Below are 16476 nucleotides of genomic sequence, written 5' to 3'. Positions count from 1 at the left end.
GTGAAATCTGGACCTTAAAGGAGAATTCCACCAATTTTCCAAAATCTCTCCATAATTCAATGGTTGAGATATAAACATACTCATGCAGAGTGGTTTGAACTGTAGAGAAACATTATGCCTTGGATTTCTTTGTGTCACGATTGGCTTGATTGTGTTCACCTGTCCCTCATTGTCCCGTGTATTTAAGCCCTGTGTTTGCCCCTTGTGTTTGCCAGTCTTTGTATGAATGTATCGGTCTTTGTTGTATGTCCTTGCCCTGTTGGAATCTGTTTATAGTTTGTCATGTCTGAATCCCGATCTATCCGTATTGGCTCTTTGACTCTGGACCGTCTTGATCACGACCCTGGATTTGCCCATAATAATTCTCGCTTATCTCAGCGTGTGCATCCGCCTCCTCGCTCCCCCTTACACTTTGCAGTGAGGGTGATAGGAACCAGAGGTCATGATGGCTAGAACTCAAATAAAGTAATTTTCTTTATTTATTATCCAAAACCACCAGCGAGCCACCAGTGACATGTTCTAAATTTCTATGTTGAAAATGTTAAAATAGTAATACATTTGAACATTTTCTATGATGTACTATAATGCTCTGCTTGTACTTCTCTGCCATGAAACAGTTGAAAGAAATATGCTTTAGTCTATAACCTGATCTTAAAACTATCATATAACAGTGTCTCAGACATCAGGCACCGTATTCATAAGCACTTTATATTATAGCTCTCTGTGAAGGAGCTTTTAGAAATATTAAATCTTTTATAGTTGGTTCCTATCACCACTGTGAACAATTCTGACTCAGTGAGTTTCTCTAGAATAAAGTACTTTAAACCACTCAGAATGATCTTGTTTACATCCTAATGGTTTAATTATATAAAATTCCCACTTTATTGCTTTGGTTTGGTCAAAAATCGAATGTGCATGTGTTTCCCTTTCCCTTTTCCCTTTACCCTGAATGTAGTTAATAAGCCTTTAACATGTTGGGTGTCTGTTTACTTCCTTATGTGTGCACTAGAGCATGGGTGCCCAAACATTTTGATTTGGAGGGCCAGATAAAGCCTACATCACCCACTGTGCCAGATAAAGCCCAGTAAATCTAATGGTAGTGGCACTAAAGTGCTATGTAGTGTATATGTTAGCTGTCATTATGAATAAATAAAATTGAAAAATAATATAACATAATATAGACATAATATGATAATTGGCATCTAAAGCACTGTTTGGACAGGATTAGATTTACATGAGAAGGTGGAGTAATTTTTATCAGCGTTTCTCTTTGATTTTAATTTCATTCGAATCTGCCAAATCAGCTATTCTGATGGATTGCCTGATCCCTCATCTTTAAAGACCCCGGCAACTTTTACTTCCTATAAAGCAAACTTTAGAAGTAACCCCAGATTATATTAATCCTGTGTTAATTAACATTCTGAACCACTTATCCTTCTGGGTCATGGGGTGGTGTGCTGGCGTCTATCCCAGCTGTCATTGGGTGGAAGGCATTTAGCATGTCCAATTGGCCTGACTACAGTTCTTGGGACTGTGGGAGAAAACCCACACAGACACGGGGAGAACATGCAAACTCCACACAGAGAGGACCCTGGTTACCCAGCCGGGAACCAAACCCAGGGCCTTCTTGCTGTGAGGCAACAGTGCTACCCACTGCGCCACTGTGCTGCCCACAACACAGAACAATAAAACAAAAATTACAGAAAAGAACATTTATTTTATAAAATGATACTGACTATTGACTGTGAATTTCTAATGACAATGCTTATGGCACAGTGCATTCACTTAAGACAGCAAAGCAGATGGTTAATGTAAACAGAATTACAGCTAAATGAAAACTTCTGACTTGGTTCTGGGATAGAAACAGTGCATAAATTGAGTAGCCACTCCCATCACTGCCATTTACGTGGAGATTTCTTAACCTCTTCTAAATCGGTCATAAACATTACAGACATCCTGTGGTAAAATTACATTACCCCACCTCCCCATAGGAAACTAATCCTATCAGGATGCTGCTTAAGTTTTAATTCTACCTAAACAGATTTATTCATCAAGCAATGCTTTTAAACAACATCCCAAAGTTCTTTAGTCTGGACAAACTTTAAAATATGTGCTTTTCTCATGCTGTGATGTGCTGATATAGCAAAGTGCTCTAGTGAATTAATTTGCTTATTTGCCTCCCACACATTCACTTTCTTATGAGTATGGGCCTCATGGATCTTAGATCAGAATTCTAACAAAGCGAGTATATGACTCCAGCATGCCAAATTAAAAGATGTTTTAAGGTAATGAAAGTAGGGAGGAATTAGTCAGGAGTAAAACTAAAATGGGGGCAGTGCAGTGTAACATTTGTTCAAAGTAGAAGATGGGCTGGGAGACCCTGAACGTGAAATTCAAACCGAATGACATCCAAAACTGGGTCCAGTCCTGTCAGGATCAGACAGTTACTTCACTCTAGTTTACACTGGAGTAACAACGCTAATGTAGCTAACAAGCAATGAAGGCTCATAGCTGTTAATTAGCACTTTGCTAAATCATTATACTGCAAACCACACTGATTGAAATATTCTCACGTACACTTGCTTATGTGATTTCTGACACTGTATGACATACTGGACAATATGAAAAATGGTAAAACAACCTCTCAATTATTCAAGCAGACAAAATGTTAAATTATGCCATTCTACTGCTGTAAGACAAGGAATGCAAATTTTACCCACTGTTGACTGGTTGAATAGATGCAGTTTATATAAAAATTAGTGTCAAGAAAAGTTTGGGCTTTACTATAAAACACAACTGTAGCTTAGCTATTTACCACCATTGGCTCAAATCCAAAACAAAGTGCTGTCAGCCCTACATGACACAGGAAAATTAGGCAATATAAATATGGTGGGCGTTGTCCTACCTCAGTCATGTTAAGGGGTTTGATATCTTAACGCTAACATCCCACCCTAAGTGTAGTCAAGAATTTGCAATGCAAAACCAACTCCTTTAAAATGCTATTTCAAATATCAGCATGAAGACAACAAAAATTTCAAAAACCAACATGAGCATAAAAACTCAATGCAGTTTATTTGGTAAATATTTAATCTGAGCTGTGATGCCAGATCATCCAAAGAAACTTTCTTTCTACCACATGTGAAAATGTTTCTGTTTAGTGTCCAACCAAATTCATCAAGATCTTCTGGACAAGCTCAAGTTGTCAGAAAGCCGAAAACAAAGGCATAAAGAAGTCCAAATACCCTGATGAATGCATTTCCAAGATTGTTGACCTCTATCACAATGGCAACGTCTCATAGCTCAGTATGATCCTTATTAATGTCTCTACAAATTGTGTAAATCTACATTGCTCACTCACATGTCCTTCTCTGCATCACTAATGACAAACCTGAACATAAACACAAATAATCAAGCCTATTCAAGGCTTATGAAAAACACAACTTTAGCTTAACTATTCACCATCATCAGTTTAAATTCCATCAAAATCAAATGTTAGATAATGTTCATTTTGTACCAATAATAATAGGAATATTAAAGTACTAACTTACTGATGTAATTGCCAAAAATGATCCTAAAGTGATCCATCTTTAGATGGATTTAGACTCTGAATCAACTGCAGGTAGAATGCATATTGATGATGTTGAAGTAGCATCTCAAATTCCAATGGGACTAAGATAATGTGAACATGCAGCCACTCAATCAAACAATCATTTTTACAGCACACTTTCATCACGTCCTGGCATGTTAACCTTGTCTGAGTCCCTCTGAAAACCTTTACTAAGCTATATGTTTATGGATCTAGACATTGGTTTTCTTCCAAGAATGAACTTTGAAATGTTATTTCAGCATCAGCAATATGTATGGTACCTGCAAAATTCAGAGTCTAATCAAATCAACAAATCAAAGACTCCTCCTGGTTATATCTGATCATAGCAATTAATAAAGCTGAATAAGTGCTAAATCATTAGATTGGAATCATAACATCATTTTGTCAGTTCTAAAGTTTGTACAGCACCACCTTCATTAAGCTATTGTTTTCACTTCGGTGCACAGATTTGTGCATCTGTTGGTAAATTATTAATCTCTTCAATTACATGACATGCAGCAATTTTACTGATTTGTAAATAACACATGGTGTAATTTTCACTGGTATCTTGAGATTCTGAATATCTAGTTATACCTAATATCTTGAGACAAATTGTTCATGTAAGTTGTATTATAATAAATGGACCAAATATTGCTTGAAAAAAGACTCTGATCTTCATTCAAATACATGACCAGGCTTTTAGGATGCAGTCCTTCCTTATATCAATCTTTTTGCTTAAGACTAAATATTTAAATTCATTGAAATTAGACAGATCTAAACCAATCTCAGTGCTGTGGCTGAGACTGGCCTGTGTTTGTCCATTTTTGATTCACTTTCCTGATTCAGTAAGTTCCACTTTATCTGCAGAAGTTACTTTCCTGTTCATTTACGAGTTGATTCACCATAAATTACATAAAAAACAGCAGTAAACCACAGTGGTTCAAACGAGTAATGCTAATGTGTTTCAGACGGCTGTGGTTTTGCTGTTTCAAGCTGCTGTGGTTTTGGGATGGATGTTTGCTAGTTTAATGATCTGCCATGCTCATTCGTCGTGTTGAGAATTTGCTGATTATGATGAGCTGTTATAAGCATCAAACACTGACCACAGCTGTTCGTGTAAATATTAAGATAATTTTCACCATATTTTTTACTTGACAGAAACCACCAGCTGTCTTGTTCATGTCACACATAGGGCATAATACTGTTCCAGATCATGATTAACTCCTAGTTCATTAATAGTGAGTTACCATGTGTTTCACTTTATAATGCTGTTCCTGATTATGATTACTCCTAGTTCATTAATAGTGAGTTACTATGTGTTTCACTTCATAATACTGTTCCTGATCATCACTCATTCTGAGTTCATTGATGATGAGTTACCATGGGTTTCACTTTATTATATTGTTCCTGATCATGACCTCCTAGTTCATTAATAGTGAGTTACCATGGGTTTCACTTTATTATATTGTTCCTGATCATGACCTCCTAGTTCATTAATAGTGAGTTACCATGGGTTTCACTTTATTATATTGTTCCTGATCATGACCTCCTAGTTCATTAATAGTGAGTTACTATGTGTTTCACTTTATAATACTGTTCCTGGTCATCATTAACTCCTAGTCCATTGTTTCATTTTATATGACCGTCATCATTAGCTCCTAATGAAGAACAGCAACGCCTCAATCATTATGTAACAATGTGTGAAGGCAGGACACATACACATTCAGATATTTCCATGAGCCCTCTCTTCAACTGACCCTGGCCTAAAGGGGACATTAAATGAGAACTACTGTCCAGAAAAAAACAATAGTACATGTGCTTCTGTAGAAAAGAATGATGTTTTCTTTTCTGAACATGAGAGGCAGACTGGTCTACTGAATCTTGTAGTATTTTAGTAGTTGTCCCATTTGTAGGCTGATGTGCTAATTGGTTCACACTGCCAAATATGAAGATTAGCCTTTTAGGGTTTCTGATCAAAACAAACAAATGAGGGGCACCAGTCAGTACAGTGGGTGTGATGCTCCAGCCTTTTCTGAGCATATCTGTTTCTGTGAATAGAAATGGAGGGTATAATTAATTATATTGTAGAGACTGTACACTGTGTAGCGTATTTCACTACTGTTGAATATAAACTAAATCAGTTAATAGTTTAGCAGGAACCTTGTCCGACTCAGGTAGTGAGTAATTAATGTAGATTTGTTTGGTAATTTATGAGTAGTTATTCTAAGAAACCATAGTTACTAAATTCTAGTTGTTGGTAGTTAAGAGTAGTTACTTAGCATTAATGCAGAATTATTCATTTGCACCTGCGTAGTTCCTTATTAACTAAGAAATAGTATTGTAAAGGGTTACCATTTTGTATGCTTAAAAACATTAGAAGCAGCCACACTGTAGCCTGAACCTAATTTCCCATGAAACCGTCCATTTTCATTGAGTAGTATGTTATACAATGTAAACAAGTCTATTTCAGTTTATTTAACTTCACGGGGGTGTGATGGTATAGATAGTAGTTTGCTAACTGCTGTCTCTAAGCCCCTATTATGTATTAAATATGTTGGCCTTGGAGCTTCAGTGCGAAACTAAAGAAAGAAAGTTTAGACTCTTGGCTGGATAAGTATATGTAAGGTAAAGGGAATGTTGTGTACCTTTGAATTTTAAGTGAAGTGTCTCTTTAAGTTTTGAACAGAGCCCGCAGAGCTGTATAGATATTTTGGTTTGCCCTGTTCTGCCACATTATTGAACTCAGGAAGGGGCTGATGCTTAGTTAATGAGTTGAATCAAGCATATTAGAGCATTGATAGAAATAAATTGCTTTTGAATAATAGTCTGCCTGCATGCGTGCCTCTGTGCATGGGTGGAAGCAATATGTACTCACCATAGAAGCACCACTTAATGCACTCAAATGGAGGCAATGTGTGTGAATGACGTGTCTGTTCCACCTTGACCTTTTTGAAGCTGAAGTTTTGAACTCTAGTTGAGAGCATGGAAGTTTTTACTCTGTACTGAGTGCAGCCTCCACAGTCCATCGGGATGTTTTCGTCCTTCAACAGTTGCTAGATGTTTTTCTACAGGTGGAAATGTACTGAAGGAGCACGGGGTGTGTGTGTAGCACACACACTCCAACAGCAGTCCTGCTCTAAATCCCACCTAGAGAAAGAGGTGTAAGAGGTGTAGTTGGCAACAGAAGTAATTAGCTTTGGCTGGATCACGACTGTGTGTTTATACCTACAGTGGAACAAGTTGTGTGTGTGTTGTGCCCAGCAAAACAGTCTCCTGATGGTCAAAGGGGTGTGTGTTTGTTTAAGTTTGACCTTTGATGGCCAGTATGTGTACATTTCCATGAGGTTAGAAGAAAGAAAGCTTTGAGGCAGAGTCTGTGGCTGCTTTATACAGCCAGGCAGCGATAGTATGTCGTTATTTCACTGTTTTAATAATTAAGGTGATAGAAAGAGTTGTACTTCGCTCAGGAATCTTACAGCAGATTTTATTTTGGTATGACTGAAGGGCAGCATTCATTAGGCTACAAGACGCCTACAGATGATGCAAAACTTTGTCCAACTACATGCTATATAATTTTTGATTTACTGTGAGGTGAAAATAAGAGAGTGAAGACCCTAACAACTGCTGTAAAAAGAGGTTGGAATTTTTTTTATTTTGCTACATAAACCCACATTAATGCCATAAGTGGACAATGATTCAGGGAAAAATAAAATACCTGAGAAATGTACAACATTGGCCCTTTAACGAACTGTTCACTAAAAGATTCCTTATGGAAACAAAGGTGTTTTTCTGTTGTATCACAACTTTTTTCACACCCCTGTTTTCGTACTTTGTGAGACTGCGAGTACTTTGAGATGTTCACAACAGCTTTGATTTGGACGATAATGCTGAATGTAAACAAAGGCTGCTGTGATGAGGCCTCAGCACTTCATTCCGGATCAGTGGCGTCAGGGGCTCTAACTAGAGCTGCGGTTCTGAGTCCCAGAGAGAATGTGGATGAAGTGGACTGAGCCAGAGAAACAGAGGCTCTATTGTGACTGTGCCCCAGTCTTTTATATCCTCTCTCTCTCTCTCATACTCCCCCTTCTTTCTGCCTTTATTTCTATCTGTGCATCTGTCTCTGTACCTGTCTCCCTCCCTTTGTTTTTCTCTCTTTCCCTCTCGCTCTCCCCTTCTTTCTCTCTCTTTAACATTCTCTCTGGCTGTCTTTCTCTGTATCTGTCATTCTCGCTTTTACTTTCTACCTTTGCACCTTTATTTTCCCTCTCTCTCTCTCCTCTTCTTTCTCCATCTGTTTCTCTCTCTCTCCCCCCTTTTCTCTCTTTGTCTCTTTCTCTCCCTTTTCTCTCTTCTGATCTACAGTATCTTTCTCACTCCCCTCTCTCTATCTCTTTCACTTTCTCTGTATCTGTATCTGCTCTATCACTCTCTTTCCTCTCTGTCTCTCCGTCTTTCCCCCCCCCCTTCTCTCTTTCTCTCTCTCTTTCTTTCTCGTTCCTCCTTCTCTCTCCACCTCTTTCTATCTTTCCAACTGTCTCTGTATCTCTTCCAACTGTCTCTGTATCTCTTTATCTTCCTCTCTCTATTTCTCGCTCCCTCCTCCTCTCTGTATCTCTCTTCCTGTCTGTTTCTACTGCTCTCTCTCTCCTGTTCTGTTTCTCTGTCTCTATCACACTCTATTCCTCCCCTTTCTTCTTTCCTATCCATCTCTCTCTTCTCCTTCCTCAATCTCTCCAACTCTCCCTCTCCCTCTTTCTATGTCTATATTTCTTTCATGCTTTCTCTCTCTTCTATCTGCTCTGTTTTTCTCTCCGCCGTTCTCTCACTCCTCAATCTCTCTCTCTCTCTCTCTCTCTCTCTCTCTCTCTCTCTCTCTCTCTCTCTATGTCTCTCTTCCATGCCTCTGCTCTGATCTGTTCTCCTGTTGTATCTTTTTGTCTCCTTGCTCTGTTACTATGGACTCTCTGGAGAAGCGTCTATTCTGAGAATCTGTGTGTGTGTTCCTCATTGTCACGCTGACAGGTGTGATAATTACGCATTCCACGTTGCCTCTAAATGAACCCAGCGCTCAGCACAATCAGAGAGAAAAGCTCTCTCTGTAATGCTGCTCAACATGTCAGCGGTGTATTGTACACTTGTTCTCTCCTGTGTTTCAGTTAGACTCGCTTAACGCTGCAGATGTAGCTGCACAGCTCTATGCAGCACATCACTCACTCACTATACTAATAACCTGACAGTGTAAAGACCTTCAAATAATGAAGACCTTCAAATAAAACAGGATGAGAAAATCATACAGGCAAATAGCAACAAAGAAAGAAGCTTTGTGGTTTTATTTACACAAAAGAGCACATGTAAGACTAGCTGACCTGCCAGAAAGTGTGCTTTATGTCCGAAACTGACCCGAGTGCAACAGAAGAGTCCCTGCTGACCTTAAAGTTTGTCTGTTTGTTTTCAGCTGGGGTCAGAGTGGACAGCACCAGGAGAGTTCACCAAGTTCAGGTCTCAGGCTTCCAAGTCTGTTCAGTAAGTACACTTTTCTCAAATTCTCATTGAATGAATGACAGACGGTGGCACTTTTACCTGTGAAAACTGACCATCATCATCATCATCATCATCATCTTGTTTTTCTTCTTGTCTTTTTCTCCTTGTTCTTGCTCTTGTCCTTGTACTTCTTCATCTTTGTCGTCTTATTCATCTTTTTCTTCTTGTTCTGTTTCTTCTTTTTCTGTCTTCTTTTTCTTCATCTTCTTAATCTTCGTTTCTTCTTTTTCTTCTTCTTCTGCCTTCTTTTTCTTCATCTTCTTAATCTTCTTTTCTTCTTTTTCTTCTTCTTCTGCCTTCTTTTTCTTTATCTTCTTAATCTTCTTTTCTTCTCTTTCTGCTTCTGTCTTCTTTTTCTTTGTTTGTCATCTTCATCCTCTTCTTCGTCTTTGTGTTCTTCTTTGTCTTCTTCTTTTTCTACTTCACCTTCTTCTTGTTTTTTGTTCTTCTTGCTGTACTTTTTGTTGTTGTTCTTTGTTGTTTTTGCTGTTATTTGTTCTTTTTGTGTTTTTACTTCCTCTCCTTCTTCTTCTTGTTTTTTCTCTTATTCTTCACATACAAAGTAATATATATGTGTCAGTGCATCAGATTTGCACATATAAGGAATTTCTCTTGGTGAAATTGATGCTCATGGAAGTGGAAAATTGAGAGTACAAACAGGTGCAGCAATGCAATAATAATGTAATCACTGCCCTTTATGACTCCAGTGCTGTTTGCTCTGGTCACCTCTATTCATGAAGCTTGAGTGTCTCATTTGCCAGCACACCTGCACACGCTGATGTTCTGATCCTGTGATTTAGTCCACCGTGCTCCTGACTGGGCCAGCAATTAGAGGAAATGGGCTTTCTTTGTGACACCGGACTATGTTTAATCACTTCCTTCATAAGGAAATGAATCTGAGGAAGCTGGGTAATGATGGGTTGCTTTGTGATATTGGACAGTACAGTGGGCGCCATTACTTGCCATAAATTGCGAATTCAGTCATCTTTATATAATTTACATTCCCTGTATATCAGTGGATATCAAACACTCTGCAGGCAGACTATATCATACAGACTGCAGGCAGACTTTGAGTTCATTAGTAATTGAATATCACTTGTTTGTTAAAGTACAAAATGTAGAAATGACAAGTGTGATTATGTAAATCAGAAGGTCAAAAGATGTTAAAGATTACGTGGAGCTCGCGCTCTAACGACCAGGGGATTTTATTAAAAACACTTTTATAAATTAATCTAAGCATTCTCGTTAAAGCGTTAGCAGGCTGCAAAGTGATCCGTGGTTTGACCTTGGTCTGGGCCACTTCAGATGGTGCATAAGCTAATCGCAGCATGCTGTTGCTCATCATGAATGAGCGGATATCCTCTGGAGATTCGGCTTGCATGTTCATCTAAAGCTAGCTAATCTTGTGGATTCATCTACACATTAAAGCACCCATATCCTACATGTTTCTTATATTGTTTGTTTCCATTCAGGTCCACTTATGATGTTTGTGGGGTTACATGTACCAAAAATAGTCATAGTTTGTTCCACATGACCATTTTACAACTTTTGCTTATCCTATATAATTAAACAGCCTGCTTTTTATTAGTCCTTTAACACTGATATGTAAATGATCTCTGTTCTAACTGGCTTTCCTGTATTGTACCTCTGTCCAGGCTAACTCTGCAAAAATGAGTGGCTAAATGGCTATAGACTGAATAGACAGATGTATAGGCAAACGTCTTGGTTTTTGTGACATCACAGCAGTGAATTCAAAGTGTTTGATTTTGCAGCTGATTTTCTATATATGGACAGGGGAGTGATATTTTGAAACAAGTCTTACATATTACGTTGAATACTTTTATTTCTGAAACTTCCATTTTCTAATATATGGGCCCTTTCCTTGAGTTCCTCAGTGTACATGGAGAATCAATTTAAATGTATCCTGCCAGATCCTGTTTGTGGACAAAACAGACTAGAACAATGTCTTGTGTGGTTCTCTTTAAGCATGAATGGGAATGGGAGTCTTTAAGAATTGATTTATTATTGATAAGGCAAGTTTATGCAAACAGACCTTTGCATAGTATTATTAAAATGCCTCACAGCATTCAAGTTATGTCCCATGAGACTTGGATGCATGTACACACAATCACTGTTAAGTCCACAGCATTATTCATTCTGTGTACACTCTGATTAGCATCCCTCTACCGCCTTTTCTCCTGAGGTTGAATTGTGTGTGGATACAGGGCAGTGAAAGGAGTGCAACTATGGCTAAATGCGGGTAGGCAGAATATAGTATATATATATAGAATATAATGTGTGTGTGTGTGTGTGTGTGTGTGTGTGTGTGTGTGTGTGTATATATATATATATATATATATATATATATATATATATATATATATATATATATATAAAATAACATAACCAAAACAAGCTAGTTGACAAAACCCTTTTGTTAGCTAACATTCATTCTTTAAGATCAGGTTTCTCTTTGTCAGACGCTTTGTCAGAGTGTGAACTGTGGATGGCAGAGGTCATATTTAGCCCCTTGTATCTTGCATCATTAGTCCTGCAGTATCATCTTAAGCTAAAATATAGTCTGATTGAATGGAACTGCTTTTTCCTTGCAAGAGTTATTCAACAATAGGTTTAGATTTACCACTTGTTAGTGTGTTGTTCTTTGTATTTAATTGGACTTTTTTGAGTATGCTAACTTTCATCACATCCATGGGCTACTGACAAGTTTTTTGTATGTCGGACAATGTTGACGAGCACAGTGTCAACCCAACATTGAGCTCCACCTCCACAAAGCATAACACTCTGTTTCTTCCCACTCTAAAAAGTCTACTCACCTACATTTAACCAAACGTTTCTCATGGTTCTCCCAGGAGCAGTCTTTGCACTAGGCAAAGGGTCCCCCATGAGCAAAGGGCCACATGAAAATACAAATTATATATACTGTATACTAATCCTGAAATATACATACATTACAGTAATAGCTGTTATTTTCTGGTTGTAGTCATTATTTTTAGTAAATGCAAAGCAGAGCCAAACCCCAGTCATCGTTATAATGGATTATTTCAGTTGATGACCCAGCTGCCTGAAGACAGACTGGCATAAACAAAGCAATAATCTGCATTTTGGAGAGGAGGTTCTTCAGTGTGATTTTCCGAGTGTTGAGAGAGAAAATCTAATAAAAAGTTTGTCCCTTCAGTCTCAAAGCTAACTTTGTGTTTTTAAGTCAGTACAGTGGGCTGCAGAGACTCAGCAGACTGTATACTATGCTAGAATTAATGTTATGTAGCTCCTGTCAGGGTAATTACTCAAAAACTAACGCCTTTGAAGTTACTAATTATGTCTTTAAAGATGTAATGGGATTACGTTATTTGTGATTACTACCTGGAAAACGTAATCTCACTAATTACTTTATGTCTGTGTTACTATTTAGCAAATATTCTCACTGTATTGCCAGATCATTTTACTTGTTTCAACAACATTTCTTAAAACAAGCGAAATTGTCTGTCAGTAATTCCACTTCATAAAATTACTTGAAATTGTCTAGAAATAAGTTAAATAATCTTAGATTTTTACAAATTCTCAAAATAAGAAATATTGGATACATCAACTTGATTTAAGATGAGTTCATATATTATATTTATATAATTTTTGCATATTATTCAGAGCCTCAACTAATTTAAAAATCCTGCCTTTTAGAGCTCTAGAAACAGTAAATCCTCCCCAAGTTGTCCCCAGAAATTCTTGTAACAAGATCACATCTGGCCCCTTGAGACTAGCAAACCATTGTCATTGATCAAAACTGAGTATCCAGGTGTGTCCTATTAGAGTAAAGTGGGTGGGGCTGGGGGCTTAAGCACTGCCTGCACCCATGCTTAAATGGTTTACTTATGAATTCTAGGAGTTGTGATTTTGGGGGTTTTGAGAGCTTTTATTTATCTTAGCAAAACCAATCTGGGTAGTACAGATTTAGAGCTTCTAGGTAGTACAGAATTAGATTCAGGCCATTTTTAACACTTATTAGCAAGGAAACAGATATATAGATTAAAAGATGAGAGAATACATTTACATATTTATTCTGTTGGATTTGTCAGATTGTAACAATACTTGTTACAATGTTGCTGCTACAGTCAGTGTCAAAAGCTTTACTCTATTTTATAATTTTAATTAATACACTGTATGTTCCCTTCATTCATACACTACTGCCCTGTATTAGCTTCTAGCACTGTATTTTTCAGTCTTATATATCTCTTGTACATAATAAATCTCTTTCATGATATTGTCTTATCTTTCATCTCCAAAATGTACATTTATAGAAGAAGGAAAAACATTCTTAACTATTACAGGACGTTAATTAGGTTATTTATTCCAAGCGAGTTTTGGCTACTTCTATTGGTCCACTCATCATGAAGTTTTGACACAATGTAAAGGGCAGCTGGTGCTTTTAAATTATATAACCAGACCAAAGGGGCTGTGGTGTATTAGGGCAGAAGAGCAGACAGAAACAAGTGTGACTAGGTGGTGGATTCAGTATCACATCACAGAGTAAAGAAAAACAGGTACAGGTAAAGTACCTGTAAAGTTGTGAAGTCAAAATGAAGAGTGCTTTTCTGCCTCTGGCCTGGTCCTTCAATCTCTGGCCTGTTAGAAGAACCTGCAACAGGTTCTGGTTAGTAACAGATGAGTGTACTTCCTGAAGGATGAAGGATATATTACACCCTAGTAGAGGTTAGCATCTGGCTTTAGCATGTGCTAGCCTGCTGCTCCCACTCCTCATATTTCCCCCTCCAGTGGAAGATGATTGATCTGTCAAGAGCAGTGTAGAGAACAGAGCAAGAGGGCATTGATAGGAATTTCCATGGCACTGTCCATCATGGCCATGTGCTACAGTAATGAGAGAGCCCTGAACCCTGAGTTCAGAAGAGAGAGGGGGCTCAAGACAAACACTGAAATCAGAGAGAGAGACAGAGAGAGAGAAAGAGAAACGGAGGCAGGGAGAGAAAGAGAAGTGGCAGTACCATGACAGCAGTTCAAGAGAGTTATTATGTAACATAATTTAACAGTGGGGACTCTCTTGGCTGCTTGTTACAGTGTGTGGAATCACCCAACAGAGGTCCACCAGATATCAGTCCCCTCATGCACTGTCTCGCATTGTCTCGCTCTGTCTCTCTCTCCCTGTGGGTATGTTTAGGCCGAGCTGTGTTTGCCAGACTTGTAAGTATAAGAGTCCTGGGTCCAGTTGCATAAAATACCTCAACTCCTTAACCCTGAACTTATTATTTAGTGATTACTATGAAATATTCCAACTGCTGCATTTCCAACTACATTATTTCAACTACTGCAAAACTAATATCTAATACAGCTATGAGAATACAGCGCTGTGAAGTGTGAGGGGTGGGGCCGCTAAAGGTTTGAAGGGTTAATTGTTAGTTTTTTGTCCTTATGCTTGACTCACACTAAAGTCATTCTTTTTCTTAATTTTATTATATATATTTTTAATAAGCTTGCCACATACACTTCATGGCCAAAAGTAAGCGGACACCTGAACATCAAATCCATGTGTTTACTGAACATCTCATTCCGAAACCGTGGCGATTAATATGGATTTGGTGCTCCTTTACTGCTGCAACAGCCTTTCATATTCTGGGAAGGCTTTCCGCCAGATTTTGGTACAAGTTTGGCTGGAAGTTGCTCTCCTTTCAGCTACAAGAGCATTCGTGAGGTCAGTACTGATGTTGTACTGAGGCCTGGCTCTTAGTTTGTCCTGATAGTGTTCAGTGGAGTCAGTGGGCTCTATGAGGCTAGTCATGGTCTTCCACACCAAACCCAGCAGAAACAGGAAAGAGCCCTAAGCTGTTGCCACAATGTTAGAAGCACACAACTCTAGATTGTCATAGTATGCTGTAGGATTAATATTGCGGAGCCCACCTCAAATCGTGAAAAACACCCCCAAACCACGATTCCTCCTCCATCAAACTTGAATGCAGTTGTTGCTCTGCACTCAGGTAGATAGCATTCTGCACTCACCAAACCTAGATTCATCTGACTTCCAGAGGGTAAAACATGATTCATCACCCTAGAGAAGGTGTTTTGTCTGTTCCAGAGTAGAATATGGTGTGTTTTACACTACGTTTGTCATTAAACATGGTGATCCTAGGCTTGCCTGTGCCTGCTCAGCCTTGGAAATCCAATCCACTCAACCAACAGTTCTTGTGCCGATGTTGCTTCCAAAGGCAATTTGGAACTCAGTTGTAAGTGTTGCTACCACAGACAGATGATTTTACATGCTATGAGCTTCAGTACTCTGTAGTGTCGCTCTCTGAGCTCACTTGGCATACTGCTGTGGCTTGACCTGTTGTTGCTTGTGGACTTTGTCTTCCAAATAACAGCACTTACAGTTGACCAGGTAAGCTCTAATGGGGCAGAAATTTCATAGGCTGACTTGTAGGACAGGTGGCATCCTATGCCAGTGCTACTTGGGTCATCTTTACCCTCAACAATCACAATGCTGCTGCCACTTTTCCTCTACCTCATAGACTTTTTCAAAACAGAGTTCCATAAACTATTATCATTCTCTTTGAGTCTGAGCAGCCTAGCCAACTACCTTTAGAGAAGATGCTAACATATCAAATGTAGCCTACAGTGACAATTCCATCACCACCTTGGAAAACATTTATGGTAAGTCAAGCTAATTGAGTTGAGGAAAGTCTAAACCTTAATAGATCCTCCTAAGAAAAGAGGTTTCACACACATGTCTTGCTTGCACTTTTATCTACTTAATTTCTCAGTTGGTTGGGTTTAACCTGCTGCATTTTCAGAGCACTGCCAGACCATAATAATTGAAATTGAAATATTGAAATATTGAAATATCCAGCTGTTGAGGTAGTGTCATAGGCCATATGTTCACAGCTAAAGTGACTGGTGACTGTACATGCACTGCAGCGCTGCTACCTCTGGTAACACTTCTGCAGAGGCTCCGGGAGGCATAGCTTTGAACTCGTCTTTATTTGTCTCTGGCCATCATCTGCTAGTCTCTTCCCTTCAGTTAATCATGTTTCAGCCTGTCTCCGCCACTTTATGATGTAGCTTATCTGAGTCATGCTCTGCGCATCTCTGTGAGGGAAAAGTTCAACTTCTCAGGGAAAGAAGTTCATTTTGATTTCTTTTTTTTTCCTTCACTGCACTCCTCTGTAAAGAGCAGTGATGTCCTCTGGCATATTAATGACTCTACAATACAGAAGGAGGTTTTTTGAAGAGAAAAAAGGAAAGAATAATAAAAAAATAACATGATCCAAATGCCCCCACACGAACAGCCATTCCCTCGCTAATCACACTGCATTATATAATCTGTC

At 38.6% G+C, this 16476-nt stretch overlaps 1 protein-coding gene across 1 annotated transcript in view; it reads left to right on the top strand.

Annotated features, from left to right (window-relative positions):
* Positions 1-16476, top strand: part of b4galnt4a (beta-1,4-N-acetyl-galactosaminyl transferase 4a) — a 213299-nt gene that overhangs the window by 132406 nt on the left and 64417 nt on the right. Inside the window, exon 7 of the mRNA XM_017717516.2 lies at positions 9042-9109. Within this exon, the coding sequence (XP_017573005.2) occupies positions 9042-9109 (68 nt within the window). The remainder of the gene's footprint in view (positions 1-9041; positions 9110-16476) is intronic.

The sequence above is a fragment of the Pygocentrus nattereri genome, chromosome 11, assembly GCF_015220715.1.
Source record: "Pygocentrus nattereri isolate fPygNat1 chromosome 11, fPygNat1.pri, whole genome shotgun sequence".
NCBI lineage: Eukaryota > Metazoa > Chordata > Actinopteri > Characiformes > Serrasalmidae > Pygocentrus > Pygocentrus nattereri.
This window is presented reverse-complemented; position numbering and strand designations above follow the sequence as displayed.